Here is a 15729-nt window from a genome sequence, read left to right on the forward strand (position 1 = left end):
TCAGCACACAGACTAAATAAGTATGGTGAAAAGATACAATGCTGACACATACCTTTTCTGATTTTAAACCATAAAGTATCCCCTCGTTCTGTTCGAATAACTGTAGAGGTTCCTCTTGAGCACAATTAATTGTACTGCCAACTTCCGCTCTTCCCAATATCTTAGTTATTGTGATCGTTAAGGTTGTGTGTCAGTTTGCCTGGTCCATGATTCTCAGTGGTTTGGCTGTTGTATGATAATGTAATCACTTCCATGATGAGATTTAATATAATGTGATCAACTCCATGATAGGATCTGCAGTTAGTAGCCAATCAGTTGAAAGAGAGTTTCCTTAGGGGTGTGGCCTACATTGAGTATAAGTGGACTTTCTGGCAAGGCTTTTGCACACTCTGGGTCCTACAGCTGGCTCATGTTCATCTGACCTGTGGCCTTGAGTGCCGATCTTTGGGACTGATCAATCTTTACAACCTATAAGCAAGAGCCGTACTGCCTGACCTGCCGAACTTGGGTTCACCAGCCCCTGTGGCTATGTGAATCAGGAGAAGCCTTCTTGACCCACAGACTTCAGACATTGTAGCCTCTACAATCGTGTGAGTCATTTCCTTGATACAAATCTCTCTGTATATATTTATATGCTTTTACTGGTTTTTCTTCTCTAGAGAACCTAGTCTAAGACAGTTATCAAGTACTGCTATAACAGAAATGCCACAGGTGGATAACTTTAACAAAGAGAAATTTATTCTCCCACAGTCTAGGAGGCTGTCGTTAGGTGCCGTCCAGTCAGTTCCAACTCATAGCGGCCCTATGTACAACAGAACCGTCCTGCACCATCCTCACAATTGTTATGCTTGAGCCCATTGTTGCAGCCACTATGTCAATCCATCTCCTTGAAGGTCTTCCTCTTTTTCGATGACCTTCTACTTTACCAGGCATGATGTCCTTCTCCAGGGACTGGTCCCTGCTGATAACATGTCCAAAGTACATCAGATGAAGTTTTGCCATCCCTGTTTCTAATGAGCATTCTGGCTGTACTTCTTCCAAGATAGATTTGTTTGTTCTTCTGGCAGTCCATGGTATATTCAATACTCTTCGCCAACACCATAAGTCAAAGGCATCAATTCTTCGGTCTCCTTCATACATTGTCCAGCTTTCTCGCATGCATAGGAGGTGATTGAAAACACCGTGGCTCTGTCACTTCCTGATTATGTGATTTTTTTTGTACAATAATTAACTTCTCTGAGCCTAGCCTGTAAAATAGAGATGCAGAAAATGCATTGTAAATGGTAGTTATTATTAGTTTATGAATGTAGTTTTATTGTTCGTATTATGAGTTTTATTGATATAACTTCCCTATGCCCCAAGAAAAATACATTCCAAGCCACTAAGTGGGCTCCTGGCACAGTTTCTGGCATTTGTAATTAGGAATGGGATAGGACTTTGCCACAGCAGAATACCCTTCTGTGAATTCAAAAAGTGCACCATTACTAGTCTCAATTCCCTCACCTATAAATCGGAGATAATCTCTTAGAGTTTTTGTTTGTTTGTTAAACTGACATTCATTGAGCCACATTTATTGAGGCACGTTGAACTGCGTGCCAGGCACGGTTCTAAACAATATAAATGTATTCACTTATTCAGTCCCCAACAACCCAGTATATCAATTCTTTTTAAAATCATCTTTACCTAGAAAACTAAAGAGTTAAATCTAGAGTCCCCGAGTTAGGGTTCCAACCCAGCCTACTTGGCTCCAGAGCCTGACACACAGTAAAGCACAACAAATCTTTGTTGTTGTTATTAATTCTAGGCAGCCGCTGCCCCGGAATTTCTATTTAGGAAGGGCTTTTTTTAGGGTCGCTATTTTTTTTTAGGAGTCGCAGTCTACTTGACCGCAACCGGTTAGGGGTAAACCAGTTTATAAGAAGGGGAAACTAGTGAGTATTTGCATAGCAACCACAGTTTATTTCATAGCAACGATAATGTTTACTTAAATTGGGGAACTTGGAAGAGTTGATAGGGACTGTGGGGTAGGGGGACTTAGCCGGCCATCCTTTGGCACTCCACTATTCCGTGGAAAGTGGCCATTAGCAGCTAAAAACTGAATTCTCCTCCCGGAACCGCCCTATGAGCCAGCCCTCTTTACTCTAGAGCCTCCCCCTCCCTTTTGAGACAGATGGTCTCTTCCGTTCTCCAGGCTTGTTCAGGTTCCGCGCTCCTGAGTCACAAAGCGCGGGGTCACGTGGGCGGGCCGGTGCGCTTTGTGACGTCACGGCCCCGCCTCTTGGCCCGCCTATCCGCGCACGCCAGCCCCGCCTCGCGCGCGTCGCCCGTGCAATCCCTGCTTAAGAGACCCCGGAGTGGGGCGCTCGCCCGAAGCCAGGCCGCGTCCGCCATAGTGCCCGGCTTGGAGGTGTCGCCGACGCTTGGTGAGGGCCCGAGAGCGGCAGGGGGTCAAAAAAAAAAAAAAAAAAAAAAAGAGCCAGCGAAGCCCTCGCCGTGGCCCGGCGGTTTCCGGGCCTATTCTGGCGGTTCTGGGCCTCAAGCGGACGGAAGCGAAAGGCGAAAGAAGCGCGGAGCCCACGACGAGGAGGAAGCGTCAGGGAGCCTCGGCGGTGTCCCCGGGGTCCGCCACAGCCCCCCGGCCGCTGGTCGGGGCCGGGAGTGGTGAGGAAGTGCCTCGGGGCCTAGCCGAGGCCCAGTGCCGGCTTTGTGTTTGAGGCGGCGGCGGCGGCGGCGGCGGCGGCGGCGGGGGGGAGGTGGAGTCGGAGCCGGGGGCGGCCTGCGGGAAGGCCTCTCCTCCGCCGACGCGCCTTTTTGGCCTAGGCCGCGGGGCCGCCCGTGGCCGCCGGGGAGCAGGCGAAAGGGGTTTGTGTGTGGTGGGGGCCTGGGCCTGGGGAAGCTGACGCCGGTCGTCCGGAAGCCAGGAGGAGGCGAGAGGCCGCTGGTGGACTCCGGGCCTAGGCCCTCTCCCCTCAACCTTCTCCCGAGATCTGGGTCACCCCGATCCACGGAAGAGACCAACGGGAGGTGCGGCCGCGCTATGGACCCCTGACCCCACTGGGGTCGCTCGGACTCTAACGTGTGGACTGACCGCTACAGACTGCACCGCCTGCCTGCCCCCCGTCTCCTGCCGGCCCTTAGCATGAGCGAGGGGGACCCAGCCGGGTGACATTGTGCCCGTTGGCGGATTCTCCATTTCCCCTTCCCCGTCCTCATCCGCCTCCTCCCACATGAAGTGATTCTGAGTTTCGGGGGTTCTGGATTATTGTTCTTACGAACCCCTGCATTTGGTTGGGGGGTATTTAAGGCCTTAGGGTCCTTCAGTGTCTTTGAGTGTTTTGTGTGTGTACATATTTTGCGCTTAAGTTTATAAATATACGTATATTGAGCGTGTCCACGTCTCCTCGCTGAACCTTAGGAAACCTTTGGCACCATGTCCTGTGTGCATTATAAATTTTCCTCTAAACTCAACTATGATACCGTCACTTTTGATGGGCTCCACATCTCCCTCTGCGACTTAAAGAAGCAGATTATGGGGAGAGAGAAGCTGAAAGCTGCCGACTGCGACCTGCAGATCACCAACGCGCAAACGAAAGAAGGTAAGAGCCACACGGGCTCCAGATACTTGCTGGTTACAAATAGATACTAATCGTAAGGCGCCTGGCAGAAGACTAACCGCCATTGTGTCTCTAGTGGGACTGTTGGTTCTAATACTTTCAAGACAGCTTGGATACCGGGAGTTGCAGCAGCCTGCCTTGGAATTTAGCTGGCTTATTTGTCATCTGTAACAGACGAATCCCAAAACGTGAACGTTTGATTATTCCTCTCTGTTTTTAAAAATGAGAACTTGGGGTGGGAGGGGGTTGCAGAAATATCCAGGTTCTTTGGATGCGTTTTCTAACTTTTTTCCATCAGAAGGAGAGGAGTGCATATGCAAGGCTTGTTGATTAAAGCAGCAATAGAGACGCTTCTCTGGTTTTGTAATCTTAACGATGGGCTGTTGGCAAAATATATGTCCCCTTTCTCTCTCTCCCTGTTTTTTGGGGGTAAGGGGAGCTGGCTGTGTTGTGGAGAAGGGAGCTGCGCTTTGATGTTTTTGAGTATTTAATCCAGCCACTTTTTAATGTTGGAATTGTTCTAGAAACTTTGATATGTTCCGATGTGACAGGTTTTGAATGTAAATTCAAGAATTTGTAGTGCAGTAGTTAATTGAACTCAGTTCCTCACTATACTCTTAAAATGCAGTAACTGGGTACAGATTAAAAGTACTCATTTTTCTTTTATAAAGTAGTAGTTGCTAGACAACATGACCATGTTGGTATTAGGATATCAGTAGGCTGCTACTGCGTGAGTGCAAATAAGCCACTGATTGTAACCTTTAAGGTCTTTCCCCTTCTTAAAAGTATCTTGTAATATTGGAAATTTTAACAGTAGATTAAAAAAAAGAAAAGGCCATGACGGCCTTTTTAGACTCTGAACTTGATTTGGTTTCTCTTTCTCGGTATAGTAATGCTGATAGCATTTTTAGTAGATGCCAGCATTTTGAGTTTTACTGATGGGATTTGAAGGGATAAAGTGAAGTTCTAACTAGGTAGGATATTTTATTGGTTACTGACTTTGTCTTAAAGCGTGACACGGGTTCATTTCGTTGAAATGGGAGGGAGCAGCGTGGTAGGTAGAGTAAATCTTGTCATGTAGAAGAGCAGCGTTCCATTTCCAGACCTAAGCTTAATTCTGTTAAGGAACAGCTGTACTGGCACATCATGACTTAAAACTACTCGTTGTGGAAGAACTTTACTTACAATCACATGATAACATGTGAAGTATTCCCTACTTCCCCCTCCTCCTTTTTTAAACAGGTGTCATGCCTAAAGGACACCTCATAGGAGGCTTTGGTAATTGTAATTAAGTGTAGCATCCCCATGCTTAAGGGCAGGAGACATTGTGGTCATGAACAGTGGAGAAGTAGTTTTTTTTTTTTTACATGCTATTCAAGAAAATAAGGGAAATATTCTTTCTTTTTTAAGACCACCGAAATTATCCCTTAAGTATTATAGTCACGTTTCACAAAACACATGGACTTATTTGTAAGAATTTTAGCCCATCTGGATATATTAATAAGTACTTATGAACATAAGGAAAGAAAATGTAAATGAAGGTATGACTAGATGATATTAAGACAGTTTTAACGATCATATACTAAATTTTGTATTTTTACAAAATATTACGTAATGATTTGGGTCTAGGCTTTGTCCATCCTCTGTACCTAACAGCTGAGTACAACTTTCTTAGACTGGAGTAAGTTACGGTTGAAGAAATCGTTGACCATCATATTTAAGTGTTTTGTGACTTTGTGTTATTTCTTTTCTAGACTAAACCCATAGGAAATAAATATAGGATAATCAAATCCTAAAACCAGGGAAATGCTTTGCCCAACAACGTATTTTCTTTTATATGCTTGTGTGAACTATCATCTATTGGAGAACGCTTTCACAGTCAATTTAGATATTTAGGAGAAGGAGCTAGGGATAGAGAAAATCTACATTTTATGCAGTCCTCAGATTAGGGGAGAAAAAGATATCATTGAGAGTAGTGCAGAGGATAGCCATTTCGTGAGTTGATGGGAAATTGTACCCAATGTCACAAGACAGCTGACATAAGACTGTCACTTGGTTTTAACATCATCCAGTGATTTTAAAGATGCAAAATAAACGTTTATGGCTTCATAGTTAGGGAAATTGCCTAGGAGTGAATGGTGAACATTAGCTCGTTTTGAATTAATACTTTAAGTTACCTAATCTACTGTTTCTGTAAAACATTCCTTGTAGTTTTAGAAATTTGTCCATGTTTAGAGCCCTTTAAATAGTGATAAGCCTGAAATGCTTAGAACACAATTTGATATGTTTTAGGTGCAGTAATCCTGCTTGCTTTTTTCTAGACTGTATTTCAAAATCCCAAATGGTCTTTGTTAAATATGAAAAACTTATTTTCTCTTCTTCTGCTTTCCACACAGCAAACCACCCCCCCCGCACCCCCCAAAAAGGGTACTGTTCTGAATTTGCTCTGAGATTTCGAAGCTGAATATAAAATATTTTAAAAACACTCTTGTTAAAAAAAAAAAAAGACTCATGTTCTTTTTCTGACTGTTTTTCTCAGCTTTCATCTTATTAATTATCCAAATCCATGCCCTTAATGTTTTTGGACCAAAAATTACATTGATGAGGAGAAATATCTTTTGAGGCTAACTAGGCTACTTGTTAAGGAGGTATTTTAAGTATGAATATGTTTTCAGGATAAGTTATTTAGGAAATCATTATCATAATTTCGGTACTTAAAATGTCAGGGCATCTTTGGGGGGGAGGGGATTGGAACACCTGACTTTTAGTTCGACACAGTATTCTGTTGATCAAGTTAATAAGTTGTCTTTGACAGCTCTTGTGGGCACATTCGAGAGTTGCTAGGTATTCAGAAACTTCCTGGCTGGTGTTTGACACCAAGTTTTGTTTCTCATGGTTCAGCACTTGGCTGCTAACCAAAAGGTCAGCGATTCAAACCCACCAGCCGCTCCACAGGAGAAAGATGTGGCAGTCTGCTTCCGTAAAGATTACAGCCTTGGAAACTATGCGGCAGTTCTACTCTGTTCTACAGGATTGCTATGAGTCAGAATCAACTGTAATGAGATTGGTTGTTTTTTGATTTTTCGTTTCTAGAATTACGTTTAAAAACCCTGTCTCCCCTTTCCCAGTTTTTCATAATTTGGGACTATCATGAACTATATGAGATAATGAATATAGTCTTATATTGGTGTGCCTAAATCTAGAAAATTACATCACCCTAATTGGATACCTGTGAAATATGGCCTGTTATTTGAAATATACTGTAAAGAACTATTTAGCTTAAACATGGAGTACTAATATGACTAAAAATAACAAAGTTTGATATTCATTTAAAAGTCTAAAATGCATACATATGTGATAAGCTTGAATAATTGGAAGGACAGAGGTAGTCAGCTACTTGATACTGAGTAACTTAAGTGAAACAAATCTAATAACATTAGAAGAACAAACCCTCATGCCTGGTTGTGTGATTGAGAGAGGTGGATACATTTGCACATCTCCCAGTACTGGGTTATTTGCCTTTTTGGTAAGTTTGTAAACATCTTCCTGAACGAATCTTTACCATAATAAATGCATCAGTCCAATTTCTTTCTTAGCTTCATTCTTACAGAAGTATCGCAAATCAGACAGTCCAAGGAGGAGAAGAATAGGGTCCGTTCGTCCTCCCCCTTTGTCATTTCAGAAAGTAACATTGCTGTTCATCCCGTTGCTTAAGCCGGGAACCCAAAAATTCATGCCTGATTTCTTTCTCCTTCGTTTACACACACGCACACACATTTTCAGTCCGTCAGCAAGTGTGTTGATTCTACCTCAAAGTTATCTATCTCTCCATTTCTACCTGCCGTTTTCTAGCACAGGCCATCCTTATGTCTTACTTGGACTAAGGAGCGGCAGTCTTATCATAGTTGTCTGTTTCTACCCTTGTTCCCCTGTGGCTCATTCTCCCCCAGGTACCGTAGTTAACTTTTTTTTAAAAAAAAAAAAGCATAAATCACGTCACCACTTTGTTTGAAATCTATGACTTCCTGTTGTACTTAGAAACAAAATATAAATAATGTATGATCTGTTCCTTTCCAGTCGTTTTTTATGTTATTCTTTCATTTTCTTGCTATTCAGGTCTTTTTATATCATTTTTTCACTTGCTTTTCCCTCTTAAAACACTCTTCTCCAGCTTTTTTGCACATCTGGCGGACTTCTCAGTCTCTAAGTTTCAAATGTCAGTTCCTCAGAGAGGCCTTTGAATCCATAAAATCCTTTTGTCATCGAGTGGATTCCGACTCAGCAACCCTATAGGACAGAGTAGAACTGCCTCATAGGGTTTCCAAGGCTGTAAATCTTTACCGAAGCAGACTGGCTCATCTTTCTCCCAAAGAGCTATTGGTGGGTTAGAACTGCCATCCTTTCGGTTTGCAGCCAAGCACTTAAACCAGTGTGCCACCAGGGTTCCTTTTTTAAATCATATTCTATTCAGAGTTGCATCCCATCTTTAATTCTTTATTACAAAGTTTTCTCTTTATTCATGGGTCATAATTTAATTTTTAGTCTGTCTTCCCCAGTAATGAGCTCCATGAGAGCAGGAATCATAATACAGCACTCAACTCATGTTTAGAGGCCAGGAAAAGAGACAGAATTTCTCTATTTGGAATAACAGGTTTTTCTCATAGCTCTGACGTTCAGCATTTCTGGCGTAGATAAACTAGAGCAGGACTTAGTCCTACTGAGATTTGAGATTCCACCAAAGTAGAGGCCCCGGACCCAGGAACCTGCTGACACTATTTGATGTCTTTTGAAGAACAGCGTCCTTACAGTTTTGTACATTTGTTCTGACAGTGTCAGTAATCTAGATGCAAGGAAGGTGGAATTATTAATGTTTTTTTATATTTAAGTCCATTTGCCATAAAATTTACATTTGGTGGAAATTTTCTGATTCTTGGGGACTATGACTTACCGAAACCCCCAAACAGAAACTCGACTCTGTCTTTTTACTTACAGAATATACTGATGATAACGCGCTAATCCCTAAGAACTCGTCTGTGATCGTTAGGAGAATTCCTATTGGAGGCGTTAGATCTACAAGCAAGACATACGTTATGTAAGTATCTAAGTTGCATTTATTATTTAAGTTTTTCAGAGCAGACTTTTATTGTGTGAGAAAGGAAAAGCGTATTTTAGAATTCAGCTCATTACTTTACCCTTGATGTCTGTATCTTCTCGGCTCTGAGATTTTTTTTTTTCCTTTCTAATTTCTTTTCCCATTAAAAAAAAGTTTTTTTTGTTTTTTTTTTTTTATAGTTAGGAGTAAGAGCCGTTGTTAGGAAGAATTTTCTCTCTAGATAGGCAATGTTTACAAAGACGAGAATGATTTTCAAATCAGTGAGTAAATATCCCTGTACCTTTGTTTTTTATTTGTTTGTATACATTCCTTTTTTTTTTTTTTTTTTAATTTTTCAATCCAACCTTTTTTTTTCCACCTCAAAAAAAGTATTTAAATATCTTAAGGGATGTCTCCTGCTGCATATTTTGGCAGCATTAGGAGTATTCATTGATACTAACATTTACTCCATATCACTAAGGAACTTTGGGAGGTTATAGAATTATATAGGGTGTGTGACCATAGACTCTGAAATCAAGCTTAGGCTTGATTCCCCTTACTGCTTCAGTTATGCTTATCAGCTGTATAACTTTGAATTAAGTTGCCTAAAGTCTCTATACCTCAGAGAACAAAAAAAAAAAAAAAAAACCCATTGCTGTCAAGTCTATTCCTACTCGTAGCAACCCTATAGGACAGAGTAGAACTGCCCCATAGGGTTTTCAGGGAGCAGCTGGTGAATTCAAACTACTGACCTTTTAGTTATCAGCCGAACGCTTAAGCACTGCCCCACCAGGGCTCCCTGTAGCTCGGATTTCCTCAAAAATGGGGCATGAGTACTTAACTTGGGGTTGTAAGGTTTCAGTAAACATTGCCTGGCACATGGTAAATGCCTGGTATATCACTGGAGTAAGAACAGCAGTTTCTCAGGACTACCCAAGAACTTAAAGGGGGGGCGGGGGCGAGGGCAGGATTAAAACTTTAGATCCTTAACTTTTTCTTCCTTGCAATTTTAATAGTGACACTGGAATTCTAATTTGTAAAAAGGTCTAAATTAACGGGTAGTGAAGTTAGGAGCCCTGGTGGCACAGTGGTTAAGAGCTTGGCTGCTAACCAAAAGATCAGCAGATTCAAATCTACCAACTGGTCATTGGTAACCCTATGGGGCAGTTCTACTCTGTCCTGTAGGGTCACTAAGAGTCAGAATTGACTCGATGGCAGTGGGTTTTTTACAGTTAGGTCAAGGAGCCGTGGTGGTACAGTGGTTAAAGTGTTCAGCTCCTAACCGAAAGGTCAGTGGTTCTAACTCACCAGTTGCTCCACAGGAGAAAGATGTGCTTCCATCTGCTTCCATAAAGATTTGCAGCCTGGGAAACCCTGTGGGGCAGTTCTACTCTGTCCTGTAGGGTTGCTATTAAGTCAGAATCGACTTCACAGCAGCAGATATGTTTTTTGCTTTTTTTAAGTTGGGTAACTGTCTTCGTTTTTGTTTTTGGTCAGTGACAAATTCTGGAGTTTGCCAGTCCTAGGAAATGGAATGTGTTCTTGGAATTAAGATAAAGTCACCTCCTGGATTTTTTTATTCAGGACTTCCAAATTATGCACAGGCCTAAAAACTCTTTTCAGATGCTAACACTGCTTTATAGTCAGGATAGCATAAACTAAGACTAAGCATTTAAAGGCTATCTTTAGCAACCCTGCTATCCTCCCTTGTGTGGAATTTTAAGAGAATTTCTTCTTGAGCTTATTTATCTGTACATTTTTAAACTTCACATTGTCCATTTCTACATTACAACCATTTAACTCATTCCTTTAACTAAAATGCTCTGTCAGATTGTGTGGCACATTTTTCGGGAAGTTGGCATTCTTACTTAATCCTTAGTCATTGTTTTGAGATGTTTTAAAAATGAAAGTAACTGTCAACATATCTTTCTGGATTTGAAAGTTAATTTTGGAGCACGGCAGTTTCTCAGGAGTCTACATCTTAACATCAATAGCTGTGGGCTTGCTTTAAGAAAATCTGATGTAAAAATTTACATTTGGATCTATTAAAAACTGAGCAATAATATATGTTAAATTTTTCAGTCTATTCAGAGTGAACAATAAAGTTTAACAAAATTCCCATGCCACCTTTCAGAAGCCTTTTTTATTGTTAAGTGGCAAGGTCCACCTATTCTAGAATTTTTCAGTATGGATTTTTATTTTTTTACTACAAATGCATCTTAAACTGTGGAAAGGTACCAGGGCTCTCTTAATTGAAGTACTGTGTTCAAAAATTGGCTGGTATTGAAACTTTATGTCAAAGGAAAATTGTGTTCCTAAAAATACGTGATTGGAAGTATGTATTAAGAATATCACAAAAAGTACATGAAAACTGCTCATGTCTAATGTCATTTTTTTCTTCTGTTTGTGTTTTAGAAGTCGAACTGAGCCAGTGATGGGAACTTCAAAAGCAGTATGTAAAAACACAATCTCACACTTTTTCTACACATTGCTTTTACCTTTATAATGTAGCAGTGACATAATTTTTTTTAGAACTTACTATCCAACCAGTCATAACACATATTGTGAATAAAATGTATTTTGATAACAGCTCAGTTGAATATGGATATATGTGGCATAATTTGCACTCCTCTTTTGTAGAGCTGGGTAATTGGTGCCCCCGCAAAACACTGTTTCATATTAAATATGAGAGCATTTCCCCTGTATGACACTGTGTTGTACAGTTAACGTGTGATCCTCTTTAGATCATGTAGGTTTGACACTGATGAACATGATAACATGTTCTACATCTGTCTGTCTATAGTTAGTATTTTGTATGTATGTACAGGCTGTTGTGTGCTTTTTGTTTCTTGCAATAAAAAAAAATGTTTGGAGTGTATATTTTGCCATTTTCACGTTGTATCACTTAGTTTCTGTTAGTTTTTGTTTGTTTGTTTTTTTTTTTCCTGCCTGATGGATGGCTTTAAAAAAATGCATTAGCAACATCTGAAGCTTAAAGTTTGTTGCTTTCTCCACATTCAAACACATCATAGCAAAGATTTCCAGAGACCATGGATGCAGCTTTATTATTTAGTCTTGCTATATGACACCTGGAAACCCTGGTGGCGTAGTGGTTAAGAGTTCGGCTGCTAACCAGAAGGTCGGCAGTTTGAATCCACCAGGCACTCCTTAGAAACCCTATGGAGTGGTTCGACTCCGCCCTATAGGGTCGCTATGAGTCGGAATTGACTCAGCAGCAATGGGTTTGGTTTGGTATATGAGCACCTATTCTTTATATCTACATGCTATAAATATGAAGTGAAACCTGAAGTTGGCCCCCCCATAAGCATGTAAATGTCTCAGTGATTTTGATTTTTTAACAACTAGACATTTTTTCAGAAGTTAGTAAGATTTCTTCCATTTCTATCTAGTCTGTCCAAATTAAAACATTTCCTTCTTACAAGATATTAAAATGCTGCATTAATTGTAGGCCAAGTAAAAGCTGTAGCTTATCAAAGGTAACTCCCTATAACCAGGTTAACATCTCCATTTCTGTTATCACAGATTAACCTTAAGTATGACACCATTTTTACGTTGAGTTTTTAATTAAAAGGCAGCAGCATTCCTAAACTGTGGGGGTGACACACGATCTGATCTAGAACACAGGTTTATAGTAACTGGGCTCTGTAAACTTGATGGTTCTCTAAACATTTTATTGCTCAGGCTTGTTATTGTACACAATTCAAGATGTCTTAATCTTTCTTTAGAATTCAAGAGTATTGCTTGCTGTTTCACTTTATCCTCTTTAAATACTACCAATCTTTAATTGTGTATGAGGCATTTCACTAACCTTGGATCATTGGATCTTATACATGATAACAGAATATATCTGAACTTTGGACTTGGTCTCAAAAATATATATAGCCTTAGTTCTCATGGAACTAAATATAGTGATTGAAAGATCAAAATTCTTAGTCTTTTGGGTTTTTCCCCCCTCTTTTTGGGTATCTGGGTTTTTTGGGGGCAGTTGTTTTTTTATTTTGTTTTTTAAAAGCATAACGCTGTAAAAAACTATCCAAGTTTCTGTTTTGCTGGTGATTGGTTTAAAATTGATTTTTATGTATCCAAATGCTAGCACAAATTAGATTGACTATCCTGGTGACTGTAGTAGTTAATGTAACATATTTTGTATAAAGTACATTTTATATAGTATTTAAACTAATACAGATGAAGTTTTATTTCTTGAAAACAGTTATTTCCTTTTTGTTTATTAGCATGTGTATAAACACAAATCACATGTTTATAAATAAAGTTAACATTCTTTTAGCCTCGTGTGTTCCCTGGCATGTCTGTATTACATTTATAAGAAGCAGTTTATTTTAAGCTTATTTAGGTTTTTCTTTTTTTTTTTTAATACTTCAAAAATGGCTTTAATTTTTAGGTAGAATGATCTGCAGTAGAGTCATTGGATAACTAATACCCATCATTTATTTGCTTGGAGTACGTTCGCTGACAGTTAGGATGAGAATATAGTCATCAAGCCTAATTAGTGCCCGTCTTAGGAAACTAAATTACCTGGCTTGTACATATTCACCAAAAGACAGAGTTAGAGGCACTCAACCAAATTTTTCATTCTGATTATGTATGTACAGTTTTGATAACTTAAGCCAACTGTGAACAAGATGGCTTGTTGAAATTGCCCAGTCTTGTTTTTCATAGTCATTCTTCCATGTCGGTACTCCAGAGCTGGTGGTTCTTCATTCTGCAAAATATCAGAATACCAGTTTGTAGGAGCCTTTAATTTCAAGCCAGTGTAATTGTCACAAGAGATTTTAGATCCTTGCTCCCAGAAGCCATACCATTAATTAGACTCAGGGAGGTGGGTTGATTTTAATGATGCCTACAATGTGCATTAATCAGTTTTTTTTTTTTTTAAGGCAATTTTTGTGACATGGTGGGTTTTTTTTTTCCCCGCCTTTATTAGCTAATCACTGAGTCACTTTTTATTGATGTTTAGTGTATATAAAATCCTGATTTTTTTAAATCATTCTTTTGTCAACATTTTTCATTCGTTTCTTAACTACCTTTGCTATATGTAGAGAACAAAATTGGATGCCTTTCTAAATTTGTTTTAAATTTGATTTATAGATTATAAGGTATTTAGATGCTATGATGATTATTTGGTAGAAGAAGAGGCCATTTAGGTGTCGTTATATATCTGAAACCACTTTTAACTCAATAAATATACAATATTAATAGCGGGTTGCCAGAAAGCTAAAAAGAGGGCAAAAGAACAAAAAGAAATCCATATCCAAACTGTTAGGAGTGGGAAGATCAAAGTACTAATTGGTGGTTTTTCAGTTCCACCTCTACCAGTTAATAAAACTGGTTACCGTCTTTCTATCATCAGTATTCATTTTCTAGATAGTAATGGACTATTTTAAAGTGTTATTACTTTGTTTCATTGGTTAAAAAACATAGTATAGGTGTTGGTTGACAGCAATTTGTTCAGCCCTTGTTACTTAAATTCAGAGCTGATGTAAAATGTAATCCTCTTTAGATTGAGTAGGTCAGAATTTATTCTGGATAAAAAAAAGTAGGATATCTATATATGCTTCCATTGTTGTTGTTTTTTTTTTCTACTTACCCATTGAGATTAGTTCTTTAAAGAAGGAACACCTCACCAAAGCGGGGCAAGAGTGAGAACCCACTGGTGTATTGTGTGGTCGTGTCCTAGGAATGTGGGATTAATGCTTTATGAACTCTTTACAGTCCTTCAACGTGGAACAAAGAAACATTTGTCTAAATAAGTGTTCCAGTAATAATTTCCATCAAACTAATTTTGAAAACCTTAAGCTGTTTGTAAGATGTAGCTTAAATTTAGCCAACATTGTTCTTATTTACATTTATTCCATTGCTGAGAACTTCATATTGAAACTGGTTACATTTCTGTTTTGGGCTTCAAGTCATGCTACTTTTAATACTCTTTGTTCTCTGAAATACTTACAAAATACGTTGATGAAGACACAACTTCTTTGGGTGGTTTTTTTTTTCCAATTTGATCCAGACATCTTGTTACGTTCTCTCCATTTTAAAAGAGTTCTAACCAATAACGTGGGAAACTTACAACATGTTAAATAGTTAACCCACTTACTGCATAGGAAGCTGATCGTACATTTTCATTTTGGTACACTTGTAGGGAAATCATATCTTCAGCTTTACATGCTAAAGATATGCACGTATGTAAAATCAAACCCACTGCCATCGAATTGATTCCGACTCATAGGAACTCACTCTGTATATACACAATACACATGCACACATAAGTACACACACTTTTTACTGGTAGTAAAATCATTTCAGAAAATCAAAGAATGAAAAATTTTAAAACATGTTATACTTTTAAATACATTTTTAAAGCCCTCTTATACCTTGACACGTAATACTTGTTCCATTTGGTTAAATTAAGTTTTTTTTCCAAATACTACAATTCATTCTAAGTGACAGCTCTGTTTGCCCTTGGAGAACCCAGGGTACCTTTGGGTCCCTGTTTTTGGCTTAACATCTTTGCCCTGATAAAGCTGTGGTTTCTTTGGCCAGAAGCTATTGTCATTCTTAATATGGGAGAATAAATTTATTCAAACCTATCAGCACAAGCTCATAAAAAGAAAAAAGTTGCAATTACGTGGAAGCTGTTATTAAAACAATTACCTGGGCCTTTAAAGAGCTGCTTGTTTTAAAATGTTCTGTAATGGCACTGTGGAAAAGTTAGATTTCTTCCCTCTTCCAGTGTACATGGTCTTGAGCATTATAAAATTTAGAGACCATTGAGAGTCATGGGACTCTAAGAGTCTGTACTCTGAGATTATTTAATCACCATTCTGAACAAATTTCCTATGTGACATACTTTTCTTTACCCCATTTCTTCGTTGTAATTGGGTCCCCCTCAACTATTAACTTTTATTACTGTATGTGAAATATACAGAGAAGGATAAAGGGGGTAAGCTACACTTTTTGGTTTAAAACAAAAAATGCATTCTTTAG

General features: G+C 39.2%; 1 protein-coding gene across 4 annotated transcripts in view; it reads left to right on the forward strand.

Moving 5' to 3' along the window:
• The first annotated feature begins 2809 nt into the window (after positions 1-2809).
• RBBP6 (RB binding protein 6, ubiquitin ligase) overlaps positions 2810-15729 on the forward strand; it is a 34756-nt gene continuing 21836 nt past the window's right edge. For 2 of the 4 annotated variants that reach the window (XM_003418822.4, XM_003418823.4), the window contains exons 1-3: positions 2812-3596; positions 8607-8706; positions 11122-11158. In XM_003418822.4, the coding sequence (XP_003418870.1) occupies positions 3431-3596; positions 8607-8706; positions 11122-11158 (303 nt within the window). In that variant the 5' untranslated portion in view covers positions 2812-3430. Of the gene's footprint in view, positions 3597-8606; positions 8707-11121; positions 11159-15729 lie in introns of all 4 variants that reach the window. The other 2 variants (XM_064295705.1, XM_064295706.1) reach the window with 2 other exon arrangements.

Source organism: Loxodonta africana, chromosome 12 (assembly GCF_030014295.1).
Source record: "Loxodonta africana isolate mLoxAfr1 chromosome 12, mLoxAfr1.hap2, whole genome shotgun sequence".
NCBI lineage: Eukaryota > Metazoa > Chordata > Mammalia > Proboscidea > Elephantidae > Loxodonta > Loxodonta africana.